This window comes from Orcinus orca, chromosome 6 (assembly GCF_937001465.1).
Source record: "Orcinus orca chromosome 6, mOrcOrc1.1, whole genome shotgun sequence".
Lineage (NCBI taxonomy): Eukaryota > Metazoa > Chordata > Mammalia > Artiodactyla > Delphinidae > Orcinus > Orcinus orca.
In genome coordinates this window covers 114,604,400-114,617,614 of record NC_064564.1, presented here as the reverse complement: position 1 = coordinate 114,617,614, position 13,215 = coordinate 114,604,400, and the positions used below count along the sequence as shown (strand labels likewise).

Genomic DNA, 13,215 nt, shown 5'->3' with positions numbered 1-13,215 from the left:
ACTCAATAGCAAGAAAACAAATATCCTGATTTAAAAATGGATAAAGGGGCTTCCCTGGTGGCACAGTGCTTAAGAATCTGCCTGCCAATGCAGGGGACACGGGTTCAAGCCCTGGCCCGGGAAGATCCCATATGCCATGGAGCAACTAAGCCCATGCTCCACAACTACTGAGCCTGAGCTCTAGAGCCCGTGAGCCACAACTACTGAAGCCCGCGTGCCACAACCACTGAAGCCTGCATGCCACAACCACTGAAGCCTGTGCGCCTAGAGCCTGTGCTCCGCAACAAGAGAAGCCACGACAATGAGAAGCCCGCTCACTGCAACCAGAGAAAGCCCGCGCGCAGTAACAAGACACAACACAGCCAAAAATAAATAAATAATTTTTTTAAAAAAGGATAAAGGATCTGAATAGACATTTCTCAAAAGAAGACATAAAAGGTGCTCAATATCACTAATCATCAGGGAAATGTAAATTAAAGCCACAATGAAATATCACCTCACACATGTTAGAATGGCTATTATCAAAAAGTCAAAGGACAAGTGTTGATGAGGGAGTGGAGACAAGGGAACTCTTGTACACTGTTGGTGGGAATGTAAATTAGAAGAGTCATTATGGAAAACAGTATGAAGGTTCCTCAAAAAATTAAAATTAGAACTCTAGGGAATTCCCTGGCAGTCCAGTGGTTAGGACTCACTGCTTTCAATGCCGTGGCCCGGGTTCAATCCCTGGTCAGGGAACTAAGATCCCATGAGATGAGGGCGCGGCCAAAAAAAAAACCTCTATATGATCCAGCAATCCCACTTCTGGGAATAAATCCAAAGGAAGTAAAATCACTATCTTGAAGAGATAGCTGTAACATTATTCACAATAGCCAAGATATGGAAACAATCTGAGTAGCTGTCAGCAGATAAATGGATAAAGAAAATGTGTGTTTATGTATGGACTATTTTTCAGCCTTAAAAAAGAAGGAAACCTTGTCATCTGCAACAACACAGATGAACCTGGAAGATATTACGCTAAGTTAAATAAGCCAGACACACAAAGACAAATACTGCACAGTCTCACTTATACGTGGAACCTAAAAAAGTTGAATTCTAAGAAGCAAAGAGCGGAATGGTGGTTACCAAGGCTGGGGGTAGAGGGAAATGGAAAGATGTTGGTCAAAGGGTACAAAGTTTCAGATACGCAGGATGAGTAAATTCTGCAGATTTAATGTACAACGTGGTGACTACAGTTAACAATACTGTATACCTGGGGCTTCCCTGGTGACACAGTGGTTAAGAATCCGCCTGCCAATGCAGAGGACATGGGTTCGAGCCCTGGTCCGGGAAGATCCCACGTGCCACGGAGGAACTAAGCCCGCGAGCCACAACTACTGAGCCCATGTGCCACAATTACTGAAGTCCACACACTCTAGGGCCTGTGCTCCACAACAAGAAAAGCCACTGCAATGAGAGGCCCATGCACCACGACGAAGAGTAGCCCCCGCTCACCGCAACTAGAGAAAGCCCGCGCGCAGCAACAAAGACCCAACGCAGCCAAAATAAATAAATTTATTTATTAAAAAAAACCAATACTGTATACTTGAAATCTGCTAAGAGAGTAAATCTTAACTATTCACAAACATACAATCAATTTTTTTTTTTTTTGCCTTACACGGGCCTCTCACTGTTGTGGCCTCTCCCGTTGCGGAACATAGGCTCCAGACGCGCAGGCTCAGCGGCCATGGCTCACGGGCCTAGCCGCTCCGCGCCATGTGGGATCTTCCTGGACTGGGGCACGAACCCATGTCCCCTGCATCGGCAGGCGGACTCTTAACCACTGCGCCACCAGGGAAGCCCATACACATACAATTTTTATTTGTCAATTATATCTCAATAAAGCTAGAAAAAATATTAAATGCAAAGAACAGAAACAAACTATATACAGTTAAGAGCTAAATTTGTTTTTAAAAATTAAAAGGTATACATATTTACAATTATTTATAAAGGATTTGAAAGAAATTCATCAAACCATGAAAAGGTTAGTACCAGTGGGATGGTGGGTAGCAATTTTTTCTTTATACTTTTCTATATTTTCTAAATTTCTAACAAAGACCGTGTGTTAATCTGTAATTACAAAAAAAAAAAAAATCAATCGTTATTTCTAAGTATTACCATTTGCCAGTAATAACTGCAGGACCCTCGCCTAACCTAACCTCTGACACTCCATTTTAAGCTATTATGTCACCATATCAAATAAGATACGTATGGAAGTGACTCTGTAAACTGTATTTCACTATACAAATCATAGAGACACAAACTTTGAGATTGAAAGTAAACAGGAAGGTCAAACATTCTAACCACTCATTCAACTTTGATTTAATTCAATGTAAATAAACCAATATTTACAAAACACCCCTAAGGGCTGAGGCCCAAGAAGTGATAAACACTCAGTCTCAAAAAAAATCTCCAACAGCCAGGCCTAACTGTCCAGGAACAAGGAAACCTCTCCTTCTACCACAAGGAAGCCAGAGATCTGGGGGCCCTGGGATGAACATCCCGCCCACTGTAAGTGCTACAGCCAGAGTGCTACAGGCAACATCTGGGGATGGGGTGTGAGAGGGGAAGAGAGAAGCCTTAGCACTCACATCTGTCCCTCCAGATACTCTCCCAGGTAAGAGGCAGCAATGTCAGTGTCTTGGCAGAGTGACAGAGTAAAAGGAGGCAAGGCAAGGAGTTGCCAAAGTGGGGTGAAGATGACAATATCTGACACAAGCAATGAAGATTTAATTACATTTTCAAAGCCCACTCAAATCATTTCCATTAGCACTGAATGAGCAGTAAGGTTTGCCTGTTTCTCCAAGGATCACAGAGATCACAAACATTTGACCTTGTACCCAGTACTGTGCTAGGAAGAACTCTATCACCATTCACTCTTATTACAACACTGTGAGACAGATGTTGTTATGCCCATTTTACAGATGAGGCTCAGAGTGGTAAAACTTGCTTAAAATCGTAATGTTAGTAGGTGGCAAAGCCAGTATTCTAACTCAGGTTTGTTTAAAACCCAAACCTGTGCTCTTAATCCATCTCATACTTTTTACAGGGACTCCCCTGGTGGTCCAGTGGTAAAGAATCTGTCTTCCAATGCAGGAGATGCGGGTTCAATCCCTAGTCGGGGAACTGAGATCCCACATGCCACATGGTGCAGCCAAAATAGAAAATTAATACTTTTTACAACCAAATAAATGGTATATGCTTTGCTTGTTTTAAATTTTTTTTTATTATAGAAAATTTCAAGCCATCAACTTGTGATCAATTTTGTTCCCTTACATTCCTCCCCATATAGGGGAGGAATAAAAAAATAACCATAAAAACAAGTTATATTCCTAATCACAGTAAACTGCTTATCAAGTTAATTAAATGAATTTGTTCACTCATGAGAAGTCAAGGCTACCACAACATAAACAAAATACAGGACTGTTCCCAGGTACATATTTATATGGTTGATTGTAAAAACTTATATTTTTTCGTGGCCTTCCTTAGTATATTTATATTATCTGAAGTTGGTGGAAACATAACTGACCCACAGTTATAATCTCAAAAGTACTAGTTCAAACAAAGACATAAGCATTAGTTTGACGATGATGATGAAGCCATCTGAATTAATGTACACGTAATTTATCATAGAGGATCTCAGAAAAAAGGCAGCATCAGATCATTCTGGATTATTTCAGACTATTCTGAAAGGTTTTCTGGTAAACAAATAAATAAATTTATTTATTCATTTATGCATGCATGCTGTGCCGGGTCTTAGTTGCAACACGCCAGATCCTAGTTGCAGCATGCATGCAGGATTTAGTTCCCCGACCAGGGATCCAACCTGGGCCCCTTGCATTGGGAGTGCAGTCTTATCCACTGGACCACCAAGGAAGTCCCCTGAAAGGTTTGTTCTTATTTGCAATAAACTACTTTGTAAAATTAAAACTTTAATATTATTGAAATTCTAAGCCAAAATTTTACCCAAAAAGTTTATTTAAAATGTGAAGTTTTGGGGCTTCCCTAGTGGTGCAGTGGTTAAGAATCCACCTGCCAATGCAGGGGACATGGGTTTGAGCCCTGGTCCGGGAAGATCCCACATGCTGCGGAGCAACTAAGCCCGTGTGCTACAACTACTGAGCCTGCTCTCTAGAGCCCGCAAGCCACAACTACTGAGCCCGCGTGCCACAACTATTGAAGTCCATGCGCCTAGAGCCCGTGCTCTGCAACAAGAGAAGCCACCGCAACGAGAACCCCGTGCACTGCAACTAAGAGTAGCTCCCGCTCGCCGCAACTAGAGAAAGCCCATGCACAGTAATGAAGACACAACACAGCCAAAAATAAAAATAAATTAAATTAATAAATTTATTTTTTAAAAAGTGAAATTTTGGTTCTTAATTATGGGTGCAATTTTTTTCTCTTTTTCATGTTTTCTGTTTGCATGCAACTTTATTTTTCCCACCACAAATGCTTTACCAGCATTTAAGAACATATATACACCGAAAAGTATACTCTTACTGAAATAAGTTTTCCTAAATTTTCTGGTCTACAGAGAAGATCTGAAATTAAAGGCCAGCAGGGGGTTAATAAACATGCTGAGATCCTGAACCTCACCAACAGTTAACTTAAAATAAGATGTCACCTTTTCCCTATCAGGTTGGCATAAGCTAAGACATAATGTGTTGGGGAGTATGTGGGTAAATGAACACTCTGAACATGCTCATACTCTACTGGTGGAGTGTCAATTGATAAAACCTTTATAGAGGGCTATTTGGTACCTTTCCTAGGAATCTACTCCACAGAAATACACAAAGCTATATGACAAGAATATTCATAGCAGCTTTGTTTATAATAGCTAAAATCAAGGAATAAAAATACACTATAAATTTCCATCAACAAAAGAATGATTTTTAGAAATGGTGAGTCCCTCTTACAATGAAGTATTATTGCAGTAGTTAAACAGAAGGAAGTAGACCCATATATACACTAACATTTTTTAAATGTCCACAACTAATAAATGAAAAAGTTCATTCATTTGACAAGTATTTATTGCGTACCTACGGGCACTGCTCTAGGTTTTGAGAACAAAACACTGAAAAAATGAACAAAAAGGCCTCTCTCACTGAGCTTACATTCTAGTAGAGACAGACAGATAAGAACAAATAAACAGTATGAGCCATCGTCTGCTCAACGGTGATGAGCGCGCGCGACAGAGAAACAGCAGGGAAGGGAGAGGAGGAGGGCGTGCAGCACTGCCAGCCACGCGAGGCTGGTCAGAGAAAGCTTCACTGGGAAGGCATCTTTGAGCAGGGACTGAGAGGAGCTGGACATCAGCCTGCAGGCGTAAAGAGGAAGGGCACTTGGGCCTCGGCATCCAGGAGTGCCACCCTCAGGTGAACCTCTGCTTTGTGGACGGAGGACTGCAAGAGGCCAGGATGGCTGGACATTGGCTTAGAAGTCATCGAAGAGCTCTGCACACACCCTGACCTGACCTGACTTATAAAGTGATTACACCAAAAAAAGGAAAGAAAGAAACATACGTGTGGGGAATGTGTATACGAAGACCTTAAACGTGGAAGGGACACACCAAATGGTACCAGTGGTCAACTCGGAAGAATCCAACTTAAGGGGATGGGCAACAGGAAGGACCGGACTCATAATAGAAAAGCTCTTAGGTCACCAAAAAGCAAACTTACTTGTCATATAACAAATACTATTTGACTCCTTCAAATGTTTTACGGAAGGTAATTATAACTTCTGTTGTTCTAATCTACACTTTATCCAAGCAAAAACATTTTTGGTTGTCTGTAAACTATGCCTCTCAAAATGAAGTACTGTATTCAAAAAAATCATTTTTATTTGACTTTAAGAGTGAATAGGATAGTTTTTGTAATCAAATTTAATTTTTAAAAATTACAAATGGGGAATTTCCTGGCGGTCCAGTGGATAGGACTCTGTGCTTCCACCACAGGGGGCACGGGTTAGATCCCTGGTCAGGGAACTAAGATTCCACATGCTGTGGCCAAAAAAAAAAAAAAAAAAAGACATCTATATTAGGGAAAAAAGAATCAAAGCTCTCCCCTGCCCCCGAGTCACTACTATTTCACCACCTTGCGAAAACTATTCAGAATTTGGAGATTTCCCTCTAATCTCTGTTTTATTTTAATATCATTTATTTTCAATTATAAAACTTGCACATGCTCACAGAAAATGTAATTGAAAAAGTACAGAAAAGTAGCTGCAACCTTACCACTCAGGTATAAACTAATAATAATAGGTTGGTGTCTTCCTTTTACATGTAAGAATATTTAAAACACATTTTTCAGTCATTGTAGCTTTTCAGTGGTACTAACCAAACAAAACAGAAAGGTACAGAGCCATAATTTATAATCTTGCTGTTTGGTGGCATCTATAACAAGATCAGCCACGTACTAAGCACTCACAAGCCCACCACCCAGGTGCAAAGAATTTCTATTTTTATAAACATTGGCAACCATACTTTTTCCAGTAGTAAGCGCTCATCCTAGAAAATCTGGAACACAGACACACATTCATTTCCTCATTCAACATACTCTTCCTGAATCCTTATCTGTGTCAGGCCCTGCGCATTCAATGGTCAGCGAGACAAGTGAGCCCTTGCCCTCAGAAGACTCACAATACCCCTCGCTGTAGAACAGTAAAAGGAATAGCGACAAATATCCAAATCCCCACTCCCCACAATTACCAAATGTCTGTATTGTAGTTGCTTCAGAGCCACAGGAAGGGAGGGCGGGAAGGAGGAAAAGAACAAAACTTCATTGACAAAGTTAAGCGCCTTTGTACCTCTACTGAATCCTATTCCCCTCCACCATCGCTTCCCAAGCTCATGAATTGGTTAAGTGCGCTTCTATTTTTCACTGGATGTATCCATAACCATAAACATCATATAGCATTGCTATGTTTTTAAAATTTGGATAAACTGTGTCATGATGTATGTGTATGTCTGGCAACTTGCATTTTCAGACAACACTGTATTCTTTGAGCACCTAACTGTGTTGATACATTGAATATGTTCTAGTTCCTCACTTTGTCTGCTTGTGTTCCATCATTATGTACATCACAGTATATCCATTTCCCTAAAGCATTACTTGTGCATTCAGGTTAATTCCCAATCTTCTGCTGTGACAGTGCTGTTATGAACATTCCCTGTACATGTCTTATGCATTATGTGTGTGGGGACTGAGGGTATATATATCTAGATGGCACATTTTCAGTTTTACTAGAAATTGCCAAATGGATCCCCAAAGTATATGAACGTTTCCTTACATCCTTACTGAAACTTGATGTCATCAAACATTTCATTTTTCCCAGTTTTGAGGAAAATCAAGGCTGATGTTGACTGAATTTGCATTTCCTGGTACTTCATGAGTTTGAGCACCTCATCTAGGTTTATCAGCCATTTGGGTTTTTCCTCTGTGAAATGCTTTTTTTAAAATATCATATGTCCGGGCTTCCCTGGTGGCACAGTGGTTAAGAATCCGCCTGCTAATGCAGGGGACAAGGGTTTGAGCCCTGGTCCGGGGAGATCCCACATGCAACTAAGCCCATGTGCCACAACTACTGAGCCTGCGCTCTAGAGCCCGCGAGCCATAACTACTGAGCCCGCGTGCCACAACTACTGAAGCCCGCGCGCCTAGAGCCTGTGCTCTGCAACAAGAGGAGCCACCGCAATGAGAAGCCCGCGCACCACAATGAAGAGTAGCCCCCACTCTGATTTTTCACAAGTTTAAATCCATTTATGACCAATGGAAATTTGAACCTGATTTGGTATTTCATGATATTAAAGGTTAACTTTTTTCTTTGTTATAATAGCATTGTAGTTATGTTTTTGAAAGAGTCCCTGTTTCTTATAGGTACATACTGAAATATTTATGGATCAAACAACATGATGACTTTGATTCACTCTAAAATAACAACAGTGAGAGGCCCATGTACCGGGGGGGAAAAAAAAATTCACCAAGCTGCACACACATGAACTAAGAAACTAAAGAAAGGAAGGGCAATGAGGCTAGAGAGGAGGCTGGCTAACAGAAAGACTGGCAGTCTAAGAGTTGTGAGTTCCCCCTAAGGGGAACAGGGTGCCACTGATGGGCTTAAAAGGGGAGTGACACGACTGGCTTTGGCTTTTAGGAAGATCATTCCAGCTACAAAACAAAATACAAACTGGAGTAATGCTAGGACACCAGGTATGAGGAGACCGCCCTGTTCCAAGAGATATAAGGATGGCCTAGACCCAACAGTCACAGTGGTGATGACAGAGCAGTGAATGGAATGGAGATCTATTTATTTAGAACACACATCTATGGAACTTGATGATGAGAAGATAAGAATAAAAGATTTCTGACTTGAGAAAATGAGCAGCTGGTGGTCCCAGATACTAAGAAAAGAAAAACTAGAGAAGGAGTACATACAGGTTGAGGGTGAAGGGAGTGGGAGGACAGGTTGGTTTCTAACATACAGAGGTGCTTATGAGCCATCTGAGTGGAAACAGGGGTTAAGAAATCCGATATACTTGTCCAGAGCTCAGAAGAAAGGTCAGATCTGGAGATGAAATAAGAAAAAAAATTCCCATAATTCCTAAAGACAGCTACCATTTCGGTGTATTTTCTCCTTTTTTTAAAAAGTTGTTTTAAACTTTTCACTAAATACTAGAATACAATTCTGCTCTTTTCACTAAATATTAGAACACAAGAAGTGTTTTATATTCCTCAATAACTTCATATTTTGAACTGTTTTCAAATATAAAGCAAGTGGAGTAACGATACTTCAATTTAGTTTTTCTCACAAACTGAATTTAGAAAATAAATACAGTAACATTTAACTGAGCTAGCTGATGATCACTTACCTAGCCACTTCTATGTTTTAAACAGTTCTCCAACTGGCAGTCCGCTGACTAGACTGGCCCACAAATGTGTTATACTTGGCCAACACCGTGTTTTGTTTTCGTTTTTAAATTTGAGTTAGTTGCTAGCTAATTTCACATAAAAGCCTGAATTTCTAGCTTTTCTTAAACACACACACACACACACACACACACACACACACACACACACACACACACGATCCAGCATATCCAGGCCACATAGGATGAAGGATAGATGAACATACTAAATTACACCACAAGGAAATAATCAGCAAAATCCAGTACGGGGGTGCTTGGAGGAATGAGATCCCCTAGATCAAGAGAGACTTAAAGAGACATATTGGGCTTCCCTGGTGGCGCAGTGGTTGAGAGTCCGCCTGCCGATGCAGGGGACACGGGTTTGTGCCCCGGTCCGGGAAGATCCCACATGCCACGGAGCGGCTGGGCTGGGGAGCCATGGTTGCTGAGCCTGCGCGTCCGGAGCCTGTGCTCCGCAACGGGGAGGCCACAACAGTGAGGGGCCCGTGTACCGCAAAAAAAAAAAAAGGAAGAGACATATTAACCAATCATAATGTAAGGACAATATTTAGATTCTGATTTTTAAAAAGTTTAAATCCATTTATGACCAATGGAAATTTGAACCTGATTTGGTATTTCATGATATTAAAGATTAACTTTTTTCTTTGTTATAATGGCATTGTAGTTATGTTTTTGAAAGAGTCCCTGTTTCTTATAGGTACATACTGAAATATTTATGGATCAAACAACATGATGACTTTGATTCACTCTAAAATAACATAAGAAGTACTAATGCTGGCACAATATGTGGAAAGGAGAGCCCTCACAGTTTCTGGTGGGACTGGAAAATGGTACAGTCACTTTGAAAGTGCTTTGGCAGTTTCTTTAGAAGTTAAATACATATCTTCCATATGACCCAGCAATTCTACTCCACTCCTAGCTATCACCCCGCAAAATGAAAACATATGTCCCCACAAAGACCTGCATGTGAATGTCTGCAGCAATATTATTCACAATAGCCAAAAAAGGAAACCCAAATGTCCATCACTGGTGACTGGCTGAGCATAAGGTGGTATATGCATACAATGGAATAGTAGTCAGCCATTGAAAGGAATGAATTACTAATACACAGTACAACATGTATGAACCTCAACGACATAAATAAAAGAAGCCACACACAAAAGATCACATACTGTGTGATTCCATTTACATGAAATATCCACAAAGGGCAAATCTACGGAGACAGAAAGTAGATTAGTGGTTGTCTGGGGCTGGAGGTGGGAATAGGAGTTAACTGTAAACCAACACAAGGGATCTTACAGAGATGATGGAAATGTTCCATGGCTGAACAGTGGTGATAGATGCACAACTCAGTAAATTTACTAACAAATCACTGAACTGTACACTTAAAATGGGTGAATTTTAATGTATATAAACTATGCCTCAATAAAGTTGTTTCAAAAAGTTAAGGAATCTAAAGAAAGAACAAAAGAGAAGAAATTTGAGAAGACTGAGAAAACCAGAATGATGGAAAATGTAGCATGTGATGAGAAAACTGAATAAAAAATGAAAAGACTTGTTTCTAATTAAAAAATAAAGAATGCAAGTGAGAAGTGATTTGTGTGGGGAAGGGGCAGAATTAGCCACTGGTTAATGGTTACTGAGGCTGGGTGACAGCTACATGGGAGTTCACTATACTATTCTATTTGGTATATGGTTGAAATTCTCCTATTTCTCTCAGTCTCAAGCAAAAGAAGATAATCTAATGTTGCTGCTCTGACAGGCTCTCTTCAGGTGATTTCCATTTCCTTGGGCAAAACACCATACTGTTTAAGAGAAAAGGAGCAACTACAGTACTGACTATGGAAAGGGCACCACAGTACTTGAGAAACAATTACAAAGATGAAAAATATTCATTAATTTAGCACAATATGGAGAAATCAATCACCAGAATTACACCAACTCGGGTTGCTTCTACCACTGAGGATAGTATACTTTTTCCTCTATACCATTATGGTCAGTATTTATTTACCTACTGATGCTGGCCATCCGACACTTTAATTTTAGAAATGCCCAAAGCCAAGAGACATGATCCAGTGTGTCCTAGTATTAGCTTTGTCTCTAATTTATAAACTACATAAGCTCAGTTGCATGACTTCATCTAAGACTCATGATCCCAAACTATAAAGTGAAAGAATTTTAGGAGTTCATCTCTTGGAGTCGTAAACCTGGGGACTAGGGCCTATGGATAAGTTTCCGCAGGATTATAAAAGCCCTAGAAATTCCAAGAAAGTTTTGCCTACATTTCTACCTGCATTTTCTGGGGAGAGATTCAATACCTTTCAGCAGATTCTCAAAAGGAGCCAAGACTCACTTGGCTTCCTGCGGTTGAGAACCATTTTAATCAGGATACATTTTATTTACGAACAACTGGTAGCCAAGGTATGGAGTATGGGTCTGGCCAGGTTTTTTAATCCAGATTCTGTACTCTTTAAACTGTACATTCACAAAATACAATGCTTTGTTAAGGTACTGTTTTAACAAGGCAAACTTTCTACAATCCCACACTTCTAAGAAAATTGTATATTATGAAAACAATGCACAAGGCTTTGAGTCATAACGATTTAGTTTTCTACTTTCCAGATACATTAACCTGCTGAATCGCCTGGAGGCATGTTTTGAGTTATAAAGCAAGATCCAAGGGATCATTCTAGGCCTATCATAAATCCCTTCCCTAGGCAGACAATGACAGGAGCGAGAGATAAAAAGGCAGGCCCTCTAATTAGAAACATATTTTAAATGTTGGGTCTAAATTTCCGGTCACGTATTTCAAGCGAGATTTGAAATTCCTCCTGGAGATTCCCGCTTTGATCAGTCCAGAGTGCGCCCGAAGCCGAACAGGGAAATTGAGGCAAAGGTTCTGCCAAGTACAAGGGCATGGACAAGTGGAGACCGCGGACAAGCGAAGTGGGGCATGAAAGTTGGAGGTGAGAAGGGAGGAGGAAAAGCAGGTTGCTGTCGGCAAGGAAGCTAGGGAAACCAGCAGGGACTGCAAGCGCGGCCTCCGGAGTCCTTCGGGGTTACGCCGCAGTTCAGCCCCTTCCCCTCTCTCAGCTCGAATCTTCCTGCCCTTTCCAGACAGACAGGGGACTCCCGCCATCCCCAGAGTTCCCAACAGACCCTTCTCGGAGAGAGGCCGCGCCCGGGAAAAAGGGCGGGAACCCAAACACTCACAGACAATCCCCCCCTCCTCTGGGCCAAAGTTGCCCCCAGCTCCCGGGAGCGGCCGCGGCCTCCGGCCCCCGGCCCGCTCCTACCCGGCCCCGGTCGGCCTTACCTTGAGCGCCAGGTGGTGGACGCGGCCCAGGCCAGGCTCGACCAGCAGCTGCAGCAGCCCCAGTAGTGGGAACAGCCGAAGGCCGGCGGTCAGCCGAGGACTGCGGGAGCCCGAAGAGCCGACGGGCGCCGGGGCGGCCATATTTGTTCCAGCATCACCAGCCGCTTCCTCTCCCGCCCACTTCCGGGGGTTAAAGGGCGGCGGCCGCCGGAAGGGCCTGGAAGGTGGGGTCAGGGGCTCCGCGGCCAGCGGCGCGGGGACTGTGGCTTTTTTCTTGGAGTGTGGGGCCCGGGAAGTCGCCGAGAGGCCTAAGCTGGCTACTTCGAGGCCGTTCAGTTGGCTTCCGCTGTGAGGACTTTAGGTTTAGCCAGAAGAGGTGGCGCCTCCAGTGGGGACCCTGTGGCGGTTGCCATGGCAGCAGTCGCTGGGCAGGACCAGCCCGGTCGTCGCCTCAGCCCGGCGGAGCTTGGAAAGCGACCTTGGGCCTGCGCGACTCGGCCCACCGAGTCACCCCGCTTTCCAAAGGGTGGGGGTACCGCCAGGGTGCCTGGCCGTTGATGGGACTGATTTCCCGAGCAGCGTTGACTCGGTGGAAAATGCCAAGTTCGTGGCTTGTCTTTTAGTCCTTTGGTTTTTTTGAGGCTCTTCACACTGAAATTTTTGACGAAGTGGTTGTAGTGATAGGAATTTATTGAGCCCTCATCAGGCACTTCGTTAGACCTTTTGTGTGCATTTTTGCATTTAATCCTTGGAACAATCTGATGAGATAGGAGGTAGGTATAAGCATTATCCCCCTTTACCGGTAAGCAAACTGAAGCTCTAAGAAATCAAGTCATTTGTTCCAGGTTGAACTGGGAATCACGTGGAAACTACTAAATACTGTGTTATATTGCTTCATGCTAGTTTATCCGACCACTAGAGTATGAATCTTTTAATT

The 13,215-nt window shown here is 42.4% G+C and overlaps 1 protein-coding gene across 3 annotated transcripts in view; it reads right to left on the bottom strand.

Moving 5' to 3' along the window:
• The window catches only part of GPR107 (G protein-coupled receptor 107), a 75,394-nt gene extending 62,935 nt beyond the window's left edge, over window positions 1–12,459 (bottom strand). For 2 of the 3 annotated variants that reach the window (XR_007477731.1, XM_033426958.2), the window contains exon 1: window positions 12,279–12,459. Coding sequence is in view for 2 of the 3 variants with exons in the window: in XM_033426958.2 (XP_033282849.1) it covers window positions 12,279–12,419 (141 nt within the window). In the remaining variant the exon portion in view is untranslated. The remainder of the gene's footprint in view (window positions 1–12,278) is intronic. The other variant, XM_004269095.3, reaches the window with a different exon arrangement.
• Between the last annotated feature and the right edge of the window lie 756 nt (window positions 12,460–13,215).